Below are 13,543 nucleotides of genomic sequence, written 5' to 3' on the forward strand. Positions count from 1 at the left end.
ACCAGGGACAACGGAGGAAAAATGTGAAACCAGATCAGAGACATCAAATCAAGAACACCTTTGAGTGTAATTATATAACTACAACATCACCTGTGTTTTCCAGATCAGTCACCAATCAAAAATAAAAACTTCTCAGGCAAAAGAAGGTAATGGAGGCAAAAGTGATGGTACAGTTAGTGCCAACACTGAATGAAAAGAGATCTTAAACTAGTTGAGTGTTAAGAAAACAGTTTCAGGGAAGCATTAGCCCAGGCCAGATCCTTAAAAATTATGTATCTCTGTGGCTTATAGTTTGTGGGACAACCCAAGTAGATTAAGTGAAAGTTATTACTCTAAATAAAACCTTCCATGAGGAGAAAATGAAGCATTATTTTCTTGAAATAATAAAATCTCACTTTAGACAAAAAAATCTCTTTATGAATAGGTTTCCTAGGAAGTGTTTTGTATACTAAAATGGGAAATACAAATAAGAGAACAAATACAAATCATAGCTAACACAATAAAGGAACATGTCTGGGTTTGAAATACAGGCATGAGTGCACAGTAAGAGGTTGAAAGAAGCAAGTCCTATACTGTGGACTGTGACAAAGGAAATAACACAATGAGCCTTTTAGAAGGTAGTTACGTTAAGAGGTTTTGGTAATAAGAAATAGTCTTCTCTAGAATTCAGGCAAACATGACAGCCTAGTAGGTTAAGCTAAGCTTATCCAGAGAAGTGAGAGCCAGGTTTTCCAGATACCACTCAACTTGACTCCTAAGTATTGTGTATGATTCTGTCTTTGCCTTATTTTTTTCATATCAAAGATTGTGAGAAAGATTAATGTGGGTATATTCTCTTCATTCTGGAAATGCATTCTTCTCCCCAACCCCTCTACCCCAAAATCCACCTGCTATCTTCCATGTTGAAATGTTCCAAGTATTCTTAATACCTTTTATCCTTTGGATTGAATAATCCTCTTTTTTTCTCAATTGTATTTGGTTTATACAAGACTCTCCAATGTTGCTTGTTTTGTTTCTCTTCACGTGTAATGTTTGTTTCTGCTTTCCCAGGAACACTCTTGACAGTGAGATGTTGGGTCTCAGGAGGCTATCCAGGTGTGCAGTCCTTTTTTTATGCATAAACGTATTTTTAAAAGTGTAACTTCTGTGGCATGGTCAGTACTGATTAGGTGAAAAGTGAAGCCGTAAGCATGTGAAATAATGGTTTTTATTTGGGTGTCAGTTTATTTCATGAGTAAAGAAAGCAGTATAGTTTAGAAGTATAGTTAGTAAAATAAATTCAGAATTAGCCTTGATATGTTCAGGAGCCTTAATTTGTTGCCAGCTTTACCAGGGGCAGCAAGCCCTCTCACCAATCAGTGTGGCTGTGCTTCTGCAACAAAATATGGAGAGGCTGAGAATATGGTGGCATTGCCAATATCCAGGGGCTGGCAGTGCTGATTGCCTTGCAAGGATGTCTTTTACAGATTGTGGGGTGGTGGAGGGATCAAAATCAATATTGACAGTCCAGGTGATGTCAGCTTACTTGGCACCTATGCCTTGGGTTAGTGCTTCTTGAGCATGAATACGTTTCCTCAATCTCTGATCTTGTCCATGTTTTATTTCTTTAAAAGCATCCATGTCTTTTGCATGGTATTTATGATTTTAAAATAGCCCATAAGTTGCTGTGTTATATTCCTAGTAATCATTATGTGGTGCTTTCATTTTCACCTTTGCCATCTGGCATTCGTGGAGTGTCAGTTGTTTGCAGAACACCAGACTCTGCTCTTAGGTCATAAAGGAGAACATTTAATCATTCCCTCTACCTTCTAGGGACTTACTGGCCAGGAAAAGAGGCAGGTTGAAAACAAATTAAATTATGTGGGAGCAATGTGGTAAAATAATTACGTAAAATACACAGTTGTAGAGTTGTATGGAAATGTGATTGCCCATATAGCTTTGGGAAATATGATTTCTCTGTCATGCTTTTCCTTGAAAGTTAGATGTTCTACATGTTGCTGTCATATGTAGTCCACTCTACAAAGTTAGTGTGTTAGTATCTTCTTCCTAATATTTTCCTTAAGAAAGGTTGTCTTAGTTAGGTGGTAAAATTAAGAAAAAGACCATGGATTGTATTTCTTTTTTACCATTCATAGTGTATGGCACTGCTTCTGGGTAGTAGTAGAAGAAATAGAAATATGGGGCATCATGGAATAGTTTATAAGCCCAGGCTTTAGAGCCTGACTATCCAAGTTCAAATCCCAGTTGTTCTTAATTAGCTTTGTAGTCTGAGCCTCGTCTCAACTTCTTCATCTGAAAAAGGAGTTGATGAAATACCTACATAGGATTGCTATGAGGACCTGATTGATTAACATGTTTAAAGCCCATGAAACTGGGCCTGGATTTAGTGAGTACTCAATAAATGTAGTTCTGATTTTTTTCTGGAAGTATTTCCCATTAATAACAAGTCTTGGTAGATTTCATTTTGTTTTTAGTCAGATGTTACTAATCTGGAAAAACTCATTAAAAAGATAAATAAAAAGGTTTTGTTCCTTGAAGATTTGAAGATGAAATGTAGCAAGCCTTGTAAAAGAAGAACCTTGGATTTACTTGGCTTCATAGCAGACACCACTGAAGATCTAGAGCCAGGGAGTTAAATGCTGGGAGACCTTGAAGCCTGTGAGCAAGGTTGACTTTGATTAGAGAGGCCCTTTGAAAGAGATAACTTTTTATCATCCACTTGCATGATAAAAGCAGCCTTGTAATTATCAGCTGATTCAACTCTCAGTTCTCATTGCTTACTTTTTTATGGCCTTAGGTATTCACTTGACTTCTCTAAGCCTCTGTTTTTACATTTTCAAAGTTGGAATAATTGTACCTGGTTCCTAGAATTTGAGGATTAAATGAGTGTTCATAGACCCTGGCACATGGTAGAAGTGTTAGCTGTAACTGTAAATAGGAATCTCGTGTGTATATCCAAATATGCATGCATATAATAATAATTAATAGCTTCATACAAAGAATAATGATAAGGACATATGAGAAAGTGGTCAGCCACAAACTGTGAAGGTTAAGACTAACACCACAGCATGAAAAATTAAATGGAAAGGTTGCATCTAGAAGGTCTGTGGAGGTCCTCTAGAGCTTTGTGATAAACTTAAGAAAAACAAAAAGTGACATTGATTCCAGTGTTTTAGGCTAGGTTGAGGTTCAGGAGGATGGTAAGATGGTGGCCCTGGAAAATCAGAGATTCAGAGCAAATCCTCTACAAGCTCATAATCTGTGCAAATTAGAAAAAGCACCCATTTCTCAAGATGCTCGACTTTCATTTATTGGAAAATTGCTGTAATATACCAGTTTTGTTAGCACAGGACCATTTATGGCCCATCTCCTGTAAAATTCTAAAATTGTATATTTATTATAACACTGTCTGTGATCTGTATTGATATCCCCTTAAATGCATCCTTAAGTGCAAATGATAAACAACCCTGGTTTTGAACTCCTTTAAGATGTATTTTGCCTAAGTATGTTCACAGGTGCTGATTAAAAAAAGAGGAATGAGTATGCCAGTTACAAGGTCTGGGATTTAATTTTATGCAGCTCTCCCAAAATAGGGATGAGTAAATAAACTGCTTATAGTTAATGATGTGAGATAGGAAGAGAGGTAGGATGAATATAGACGGGTTATAAGAAGAATGTAGAAATCAAAGTGACATTGCAAACAAAGTATCAAACAGGGGAATATGGTAACTATCTTTTTGTAGTAGCGTTTATCTCATTTCAAAAAATATTTGAAGTTACTTTCAAAAGTAGATATAAAAAGATTCAGCATCATACTGGAAAAAAATTAAGTAAATATGCCAGCCATCCAAGCTAATACAGTTATAAAAAAATATGAAGTTTAGCTATGATTTTTTTCTGACAGTCAGATTAAAAGTAATGGACCAGTGGTTCTCAGTCTCAAAGGCAATATAAGGATCTCAGAAAATGTAAACAAAATAACAAAATGATTTGTTCAGAGAAGATCATAAGTGACCGTAACAATCAAAGTTTTGCTTACCTTTGAAGATGGAAACCAGTTATACATCACTGTCTTAAAGAGTGAATGATATAAATGGAGACAGGATATTATCAATAATACAATTCCTAAAACAGTAAATTTTAGTTATTAGAGCAGTTATTAAATTCTGTGGTATCAAATTCAGGTTCTGAATTTTTCTTTAGAGGCTTCTTGAAGGCTGAAGTCATCTGTGTTCTAATCTCTGCCTTGATGTGGAACTCTGATGTTGAAGCTTTGTCCCGCATTCCCCTTCCATTATTCACTTGCTAAAGTCCTGGACTGAGAGAGCTCTGCCTCTCACATCAGCTCCCAAGCCTGCCTCTTTGAAGAAATAGTTTCCACTAGATGAAACTTCTCCTAGATTGCCACCATCTAATAATCCCTTAGTTGTCACAGACACAAAAATACTGAGAGGAGGAAATGACAAGAATGATCTCAGAGCCACCAAGGGAAATGAACAGTCTAAGTGAAGACACAGGTGACAAAGATGATCCCAACCCTAGGAAAGTCTCCTAACTGGATCACTTCCAGGTTGCCTTGAGCTCCATGATTTAGGAAAATATGCATTCTGAGACATTTTAAAATCTTGTCTTAGGATATGTATTTATTCTCTCATCTGTTAATTCTTGATTTGAGTTTTGTTTCTTATTTTTAAAAAAGCATATTTTGAACCTAGTAGAGAAAATATCTGGCCTTTGGCTTCTTTATGACCCAGCAATAGAGTGAGTGAGTGGTCAGAGGACTGGACTAGGAGACCCATTTGGCCACATAGTTTGTTTGAGGAATGAACTTCCTTCCATGTATAAGACACGAAACAGGTAAAAAATATTTACTTCTGAGTACTACATTATTGAATCTTAGTGTTTGTTGAAGAGAAATTAAAGCACATTTTATTACCTACTTTGGAGATTCTGGCTAGAATCTCTTTATCTGTGTCCTGAGGACATATAACAGTGGGCCAGAAATCCTATTGGAAGATCATCTCTTCTAATAATTCACTGGACAGCTCACCTTGGGCAAGTCATTTAGCCTCTTTGAGCCAGTTTCCTCAATAATTAGGAAGCTAGCCCACGTTTTCTTGGGCCCCTTTGTAACTCAGGTTCTAACCTGTAGTCCCTTGTACTTTGTTCTATAACACTCACATCTGTTTCCTAGCATCACATCTTATGGGAGAATTTAGAGAACAGGACAGGGATTCACACTCAAGGATAAAAAATTTACTCAAGAGCTCAGATGAACCACAGATCATTTATTCTTTAAGCTATGTTGGGAGTATGGAATAATGCTGGAGGAGGGAGTCAGTAGAACTGACCCTGACAGGATAAATGCAAGAGAAACTTGTACCCACTATAGAGACATTAGTCTGACAGACAACTCCTCTTTGTTTTCTGGTAACCAGGGTATGCAGGTGTTAAGGAGTGGTTGTCTTAAGAGATGGAATACTTTTCTTTTTGTTTGTTTTATTTGTTTGTTTTAAAGGAGGACTGTTAGTAACAGAGAGTCAGCAGTTTTATTCCATTTTCACTCTATTATTAAAAATAAAAACTATTTCAATTGATAATAGAATTTCATTTTCTTTGGAATCAGACAAGATCTTTTTTCAAGCATTGCATTTCGTAAATATTCTAAACAGGTTTGTCTGGTGTTCTTGGCTACTCCTGCCAGAGTCACTGTTTTAACTATTTTGAACATTTTCCTAATATTTACTTGTAGCTTCCAGCATGTTTACTGTGATTGTGGCATACATAGTCAATAAATTATAATCATTGTGAAACACCTTCCCACAAAATTAATTTGTTTCATTTCAAATTTATTCTTGTGTCAATAAAACTGAACCTGTTTTCATTTTCCCCCTTTTCTATCTCCCCCCTCAATAGTAAAAAGAACATAAGAAAGCAGCGAATGAAAATCTTATTCAATGTTGTTCTTGAAGCTCGTGAGCCAGGTTCAGGCAGAAGACTTTGTGATCTGTTTATGGTTAAACCATCCAAAAAGGACTATCCTGATTATTATAAAATCATCTTGGAGCCAATGGACTTGAAAATAATTGAACATAACATCCGCAATGACAAATATGCAGGGGAAGAGGGGATGATAGAAGACATGAAGCTGATGTTCCGAAACGCCAGGCACTACAACGAGGAAGGCTCCCAGGTAAGGATGTGTGGGAATCCTTGAGTGTTTTCTTTAGAGCTGCTCATGGAATAATGCATTTTGAGAGACTAGGTCTAGAGACCTAACTTAGGTTACTCTTCTCAGTGAATAGCTTAGTATTTTGTCTTTTCTTAATTGTTTAATATGGGAGGCAGGACTTTATAGAGGTCAGAAAGTTCATACTCTGTACAGTCGTCCCTCAGTATCAGTGGGGAATTGGTTCCAAGACCCCCGTGGATACCAGAATCCACAGATGCTCAAGTCCCTTATATAAAATGGCATAGTACAGTTGACCTTCCAAACCCACGGGTTCCACATCCATGGATTTGAAGGGTCGACTATATTCTGACCTCCTAGATTTGAATCCTGCTCTGCCAATCCCTATGTAATATATCTTTTCTGAACCTCATCTTTGTCATCTGTAAATTGGAGATAATAGTAGTACTTGCATCTGGGTGGTTGTAGATTTAAATGCCGTAATGCCTACAGAGCATGTAGCACAGTACCTGATGTTTGAAAAAGCACTCAAATGAAAAGCACGGACATTAAAATGTTTCATCATCATTATTATTATTGTTACTACGATCCTCAGTAGCCATGCTTCTCTAAGGATAGTCCATAAAGTTGTGTAATTATGTAAGTATCAGGATATTCCCATAATGTACCTCTGAATAATTCTGTTATGAAGCATCTTGATTTTCAGTTCTTTATCAGTATAGCTAAGATACAGTCTTCCTTCTTTTATAATTTTTTCTATTTCATATCCTTTATCTTTTGAATTGAGGTATACTTGACATGTTTCAAACATACAACATAATAATTTGATACTTGTATATAGTGAAAATGATTACTGCAGTTAAATCTTAATTAACATTCACCACCATATATATAGTTTTAATTTTTTTTATGATTAGAACTTTTAAGATCTCCTCTCTTAGCAGCTTTCAAATACGCAGTACAGTATTATTAACTAGTCACCATGCTGTACATTACATCCCCATGACTTACTTATTTTATAACTGGAAGTTTGTAGCTTTTAACTCTCTTAACCCATTTTTCCCATCTCCCACCCCTGCCTCTGGCAGCCGCGAATCTGTTCTCTGTATCTATGATCGTGTGTGTGTGTGTGTGTGTGTGTGTGTGTGTTTGTTTGTGTGTGTGTGTGTGTGATGGGAGGTGGTGGGGGTTTTGTTTTTTAGATTCTGCATCTAAGTGAGATAATATGGTATTTGTCTTTGTCTGATTTATTTCACTTAGCGTGATGTCCTCAAGGTTCATCCATGTTGTTACAAGTGGCAAGATTTCATTCTTTTATGGCTAAATAATATTCCTGTGTGTGTGAGAGAGACATTTATTTTATTCATCCATTGATGGACACTTAGGTTGTTTCCATATCTTGCCTATTGTAAATAATGCTGCAGTGAGTATGGATGGGGTTGCATATATCTTTTCCCAATTTCCTTTATCTACTTTAAATCTCTCAGAAATAAAATTACATTTTCAAATCATTTATTTCTTTTTTGTGTTGTTAAATTTTAAAATAAAATAAAGTAGGCACTGAGGGTACTTGTGATCAAACAAACGGTTCTCGCTATCATAGGGATTTACACTGTCCTTGTTGTCATTGGCTAATGTCTGCCATTGGTAGAGAAAAATCTACCTTAAGAGAGGTTGCCAGAGAAGAGAGGTCACTTATTCCCTCAGCCTCTCTGCTCTGGTGGCAGTCAGGGAGGAGAACCTCTGTAGTGGGAATGGGAAGAGGTAGCTGTGGAGACGAAGCCATTAGGTGAGTAACCTTGTCATTGACTATGTATTACCACCCTTGGCTCAGTCTTCAGAAAGAGAGCCTAAGCAGGGATTGTTGGTTTTCAGAGGTCGAATTCCAGACTGTGAACTCACACTGATGTTAAATCCGTTTTAATAGCATTTGAGATGTTGCTCTCCAACTAACAGATATTTTTAATTTTTCATTTCCATTGAGCTAAGTCTTATCATGAGGGTCCAGTGGAAGAGAGGTTTGTGAAGAAACAGCACATGTAAACATGTTTCAGAACTTCTGCAGAAACTTGAAATAATTCTACTGCAGTAGGTCTCAAACTTCAGACTGCATGTGTGCACATCAGAATCACCTGGAAAACTTTAAACAACAAACCAGTTAAGGCCAAAGCCCACCCCACAGAGAGATGATTTTGTTGCTCTGTAGTGATCTCAAGCTTTATTTCTTTAGTTCCCAGCTATCCTACCTGTGTTTTTAAAATTTCTTTGTGAATGTATATTATACTTCAATAAAAAGCTTCTTAGAAAATAATTATATTTATAATCAAATATAGGTGTACAATGATGCGCACATCCTGGAGAAGTTACTCAAGGATAAAAGGAAAGAGCTGGGCCCACTGCCTGATGATGATGACATGGCTTCTCCCAAACTCAAGCTGAGTAAGGCGGCTGCACACTTCATTGTTCAGTTCAGGCTGTCAAGGATAGATTACTGATTTACTGAAATAATATTTAATAATTGGTGAATATAACTGAACTTGTACTCCAGCATGGAGTTTCTTCCCTCCTCTCCAGCACACTCTTTTGTATTTTAAGTTAAACGTGAAAGCATGTGAGGAATAGAAAACTATAATGTCAAAGGTTTTGTTTACTTTCTTGAATGCGGTGGACATTTTGTAAATGTTAAGTAGTAAGAATAGATACTTTTTCTACATGTGATGCCCAGAAGAGTAAAGTAGCAAGATTTTCTTTTTTCATTTCTTCCTTTTTTTAAATTTTTGTATGGATGTTTACTAATTACTAGAATTAAAAGTGAATCCCATCTCCTTCTAGATAGAATTTGAGGGGTTAGAGGTGTCCAGCCACTGCTCTGTAAGTTAACTCGACTGTCTTTTGAGTGTGGTCTGTGGATGGTTGTTTTGTTAAAAATTGTGAGAGAAGAAAAGACAGTAAAAACAATTAGTACCATTGGGCTAAAGAAGAGGTTTCTGCTTTGTTTAAAAATATATTAATAGGGGAGTAGGTATAGCCCAATGGTAGAGCAAATGTTTAGCATGCATGAGGTCTTGGATTCAATCTCCAATACCTCCATTAAAAAAGAAAAGAACCAATCCAAGTTAATTAATTAATTAAAATATATAAATAAAATAATTACCAAACAGATGATAGTGGTGGTGTCATATATTCTTTAGAGCCATAATTGCTAAAAAAGGGAAAAACAAGCAGAACCTGCTTTTTTATATGAAATGATTGTAAATTGAATTTTGCAATAGCTTTGGGTATGACTTATTGCTAAATTATGATTTCTTTGTCTTTTCATGGAATTATGAAAGCATACAGAAGTTTTGCAGAAATGGAAACCTACCTTTTAGGGACCTAATGCCTTTTAAAACTAGAATTAATTCCATAAGTTGAGTTAGGAAACTAATGATAGATAGATAGATAGATAGGTAATTTAGTAGTTACTATCTAAATATAAATAAATACATATTAATGTATATATTTTAAAGTTCAGGGAAAGGAGATTTTAACTTGATGTTAAGTTCCTTTTCATTTCTGTTTTATATTATGAAAAATTTAAAACATATACCAATATAAAAAATAGTACAACGAATCTCTGTCTATACTTGTTACTCAGCATTTATCAAGTTTGTCCCATATTTATTTCCTGCATCCTCTTTTTTCTTCTTTTTCATTTGCTCTGAGTTATTTTAAGCCAAGTCCAATCATGCCATTTCACTTCTGCATAGTTCAGTATGTATCTCTAAAATATGCAGATACTTTCTTAAATAACCATGAAGTCATTGTCACACCTAACAAAATCTGCAGTTTCTTGGTTTCATCTGATACCTGACAAATTTTCAGATTTTTGTGATTGTCTCACAGATACATTTTTACAGTTGGCTTCTTCAAATAAAGATGTAATTAAGTTCTGTATATTACATTTGATTGTTATGCCCTTAAATTCATAAAGTAGAGCAATTCCACACTTATTTTATCCTCATGCCATTGACTGTTGAGAAACCTAGTCACTTTCTTAATACAGTCCCAAGTTACAGATTAGTCAGTTTGCTTACTTCCTTGTGATACCAGTTAACTTTTTCCTTTATTCCTCTTATTTCTTATAAATGGAAGTTAACTTTAAAGGCTTGATTAGATTCAGTTTTAGCTTGGCAAGAATTCTTCATAATAGGTTTTCTGCACTTATATTGGGATAATGTCTGGTTAAGGTAGAATCCAAATAAGTTCCACACATTTCATTTAATTGATACTTCTTTTAATCTGTAAATTCTCCTCCATCTTTCTTAGTTTTCCTTGCAGTCTGTTGAAGAAATTGGGTTTGTACTATGGTTTCCAGTCTGAGTTTTGCTAATTGTATCCCTTTGCTTTAGTATAATATGTTCTTTCGTCCTTTGTACTTCCAGTAAATTGGTAGTTGGAGCCAGAGGCTTGATCACATTTAGATTTAAATTTGATTCTCATCCCTCCCTTTAGCACAGAAACTGACTTCAGAGGTGATATATCATCTTCCATCAGGTGGCACATAATATCTTGTTGTTTCTTTCCAATATGTTAATAGCTATTGATGCTACGTTATTAATTCATGAAAGAGATGTAAAATAGTGATAGTTTTAATTTTAAAGTTCCTTGCTCATTTACTAGCTGGAATACTTCAGTATAGAGAGTATTGCCTCATCCAGTATTTGGTTACCTATTAGTGCAGTTGTTTGTATGTATTGTTTTGATTTTTGAAAGGATGAAAGTTAGATTTTTTCCCTTTTATTTGCCAATTTTCAAATCAATAAAATACAAAGAAAATAATACATTGGTTTACTAACATAGTCCAACATTTACCCCATTTTTTGTTTTTTAGATGTGACCATGGTAAGAAGTCATTGATAGATTCTTTAGTATCTTGTGTTTCAAGATATATCAGGCTCATCCTGTATAATCAGCCATTTATCAAAGAGCTACTGGCATTAATATTTGAAATCAGTATGCCAGAGCTATAGTCTATATTGTCAAAACTGTATTAGAATATACTGCTTCTGGGTTGGTCTTTGTTTCTAGGATTTTGGACAAGCTAAGAAATTTTATGTGTGTGTTGTATTTAAGGAGAAAATATATCATAAGTTCACACTGAGAGGGGAGGGTATAGCTCAATAGTGGAGTGCTGTGCTTAGCATGCACGAGGTCCTGGGTTCAATCCCCAGTCCCAACATAAATAAACAAACAAACAAAACTAATTACCTGCCCCCCCAAAAAAATTTCACACTAATACTCTCAGTTGAGATTCAAAGCAGCAAGGTTTTTGTTCAATGTCCTCTGTTTTAACATCTCTTTTTCTCCCTTGATGAAAATCTCAGTTCTCAAGGATAGCATAGGTGATAGAATTAGAGTGTCACATAGCTACTCATTTCCTTTTTTCCACCTTATTCACAACTGTCTCAGCATAACAGTACTTACTGTCCCACCAAAAATATGAGTACTGAAAACAGTTTGATTTTTTTCTAGTTGTTTGTTGATAGGATATATTCACTAGAGACATACTAATTACTGTATTTTATAAGTCACTTGAAATAGTCCCAAGTTATGGTTGTGCTACCAACTGTATACAAGTTTAGGTTCATTTGTTTTATCTCTTTAACATTAAATCTCTTTCTTTAGGTAGGAAGAGTGGTATTTCTCCTAAAAAATCAAAATACATGACTCCAATGCAGCAGAAACTAAATGAAGTCTACGAAGCTGTAAAGAATTATACTGATAAGAGGGGTCGCCGCCTCAGTGCCATATTTCTGAGGCTTCCCTCCAGATCCGAGCTGCCTGACTACTATTTGACCATTAAAAAGCCAATGGACATGGAAAAAATTCGAAGTCACATGATGGCCAACAAATACCAAGATATAGACTCCATGGTTGAAGATTTCGTCATGATGTTTAACAATGCCTGTACATACAATGAGCCTGAGTCTTTGATCTACAAAGATGCCCTTGTCCTACACAAAGTCCTGCTTGAAACTCGGAGAGACCTAGAGGGAGATGAGGACTCTCATGTCCCAAATGTGACCTTGCTGATTCAAGAACTTATCCACAATCTTTTTGTGTCTGTCATGAGTCATCAGGACGATGAGGGAAGATGCTACAGTGATTCCTTAGCAGAAATTCCTGCTGTGGACCCCAACGTTCCAAACAAACCTCCTCTTACTTTTGACATAATTAGGAAGAATGTTGAAAATAATCGCTACCGGCGGCTTGATTTATTTCAAGAGCATATGTTTGAAGTATTGGAAAGGGCAAGAAGGATGAATCGGTAAGTTTTCAAAGCCATTTCTTTTTGAGAAGGTGTGACATTTAATGCAAAACAGAATAAAGAATTTTGCTTTGATGTGCTATTTCAGTGTAGGTACATTGATTACAGCGGATGGGGTACTATTTTGAATTTTAATCAGCTGAAACTTCTAGATAACAAGTATATTCTGTGAAGAGAAGGCACACTGCTCAATCATCTAGATTAGGGCCAATGAGAAGAAAGAATAGGACAAATTGAAGATCTGTTTAAAAAGCATAAACTCTTAAAATATAGCCTTTTAATAACAAATATTTTTAGGGAGGAGGATATAGCTCAGTGGTAGAGTGCATGCTTATCATGCTGAAGGTCTTGAGTTCAAGCCACAGTACCTACATTAAAAATAAATAAACCTAATTACTGCCTGGTCCAAAAAAATTTTTTTTAAGTTGAATGTATATAGAAATTCAAATGACCTAAAATAGCCAAAACACTGTAAAAATTTTTTAATATAATTTTTAAAGAATAAAATTCTTTTAATTAGAGATAATAATATGATTTTCTTTCAGAGTTTGAGTTTAATGCAAGCATACTTTAAATAAATTAAAATATCTCTACGATACTGATCTGAGGTTAGAGTGATTTAAATTTGATTGCCATTTCAAATACCTAAAAGGGTTTCTTTTTCATCTTAGATTTCTCACCTTTTTTTGTTTTTTTGTTTGTTTTGTATTTTGGGTGGGGTGGGGTAATTAGGTGTATTTATTTAATTGTTTTTTAAAATGGAGTTACTGGAGATTGAACCCAGGACCTCGTGCATGCTAAGCATGCACTCTACCACTGAGATATACCCTCCTCCGGATTCCTCACTTTAATGTTCATTCTGTAGACAATAAATATTCGAAAAGAAGCTGTTGAATCTAAATTTCAATGTAACTTAAGTTCCCTTCTAATTTGATCTGTGGTGTGTATCTACCACATAACAATGGTATATACTCAACTGTGAAAACATTTTCAGTTCAGCAATTACATTGTCTTCTGTGTGTTCTTGGGGTCACATGGGGGGA

General features: G+C 35.4%; 1 protein-coding gene across 40 annotated transcripts in view; it reads left to right on the forward strand.

Annotated features, from left to right (window-relative positions):
- Nucleotides 1-13,543, forward strand: part of PBRM1 (polybromo 1) — a 100,718-nt gene that overhangs the window by 44,808 nt on the left and 42,367 nt on the right. For 20 of the 40 annotated variants that reach the window (XM_031470502.2, XM_031470499.2, XM_031470492.2 and 17 more), the window contains 4 exons: nucleotides 1,051-1,095; nucleotides 5,917-6,193; nucleotides 8,524-8,629; nucleotides 11,858-12,500. In XM_031470502.2, coding sequence (XP_031326362.1) covers nucleotides 1,051-1,095; nucleotides 5,917-6,193; nucleotides 8,524-8,629; nucleotides 11,858-12,500 — 1,071 coding nt within the window. The remainder of the gene's footprint in view (nucleotides 1-1,050; nucleotides 1,096-5,916; nucleotides 6,194-8,523; nucleotides 8,630-11,857; nucleotides 12,501-13,543) is intronic. The other 20 variants (XM_031470497.2, XM_031470498.2, XM_031470508.2 and 17 more) reach the window with 1 other exon arrangement.

Source organism: Camelus dromedarius, chromosome 17 (genome assembly GCF_036321535.1).
Source record: "Camelus dromedarius isolate mCamDro1 chromosome 17, mCamDro1.pat, whole genome shotgun sequence".
Classification (NCBI taxonomy): domain Eukaryota; kingdom Metazoa; phylum Chordata; class Mammalia; order Artiodactyla; family Camelidae; genus Camelus; species Camelus dromedarius.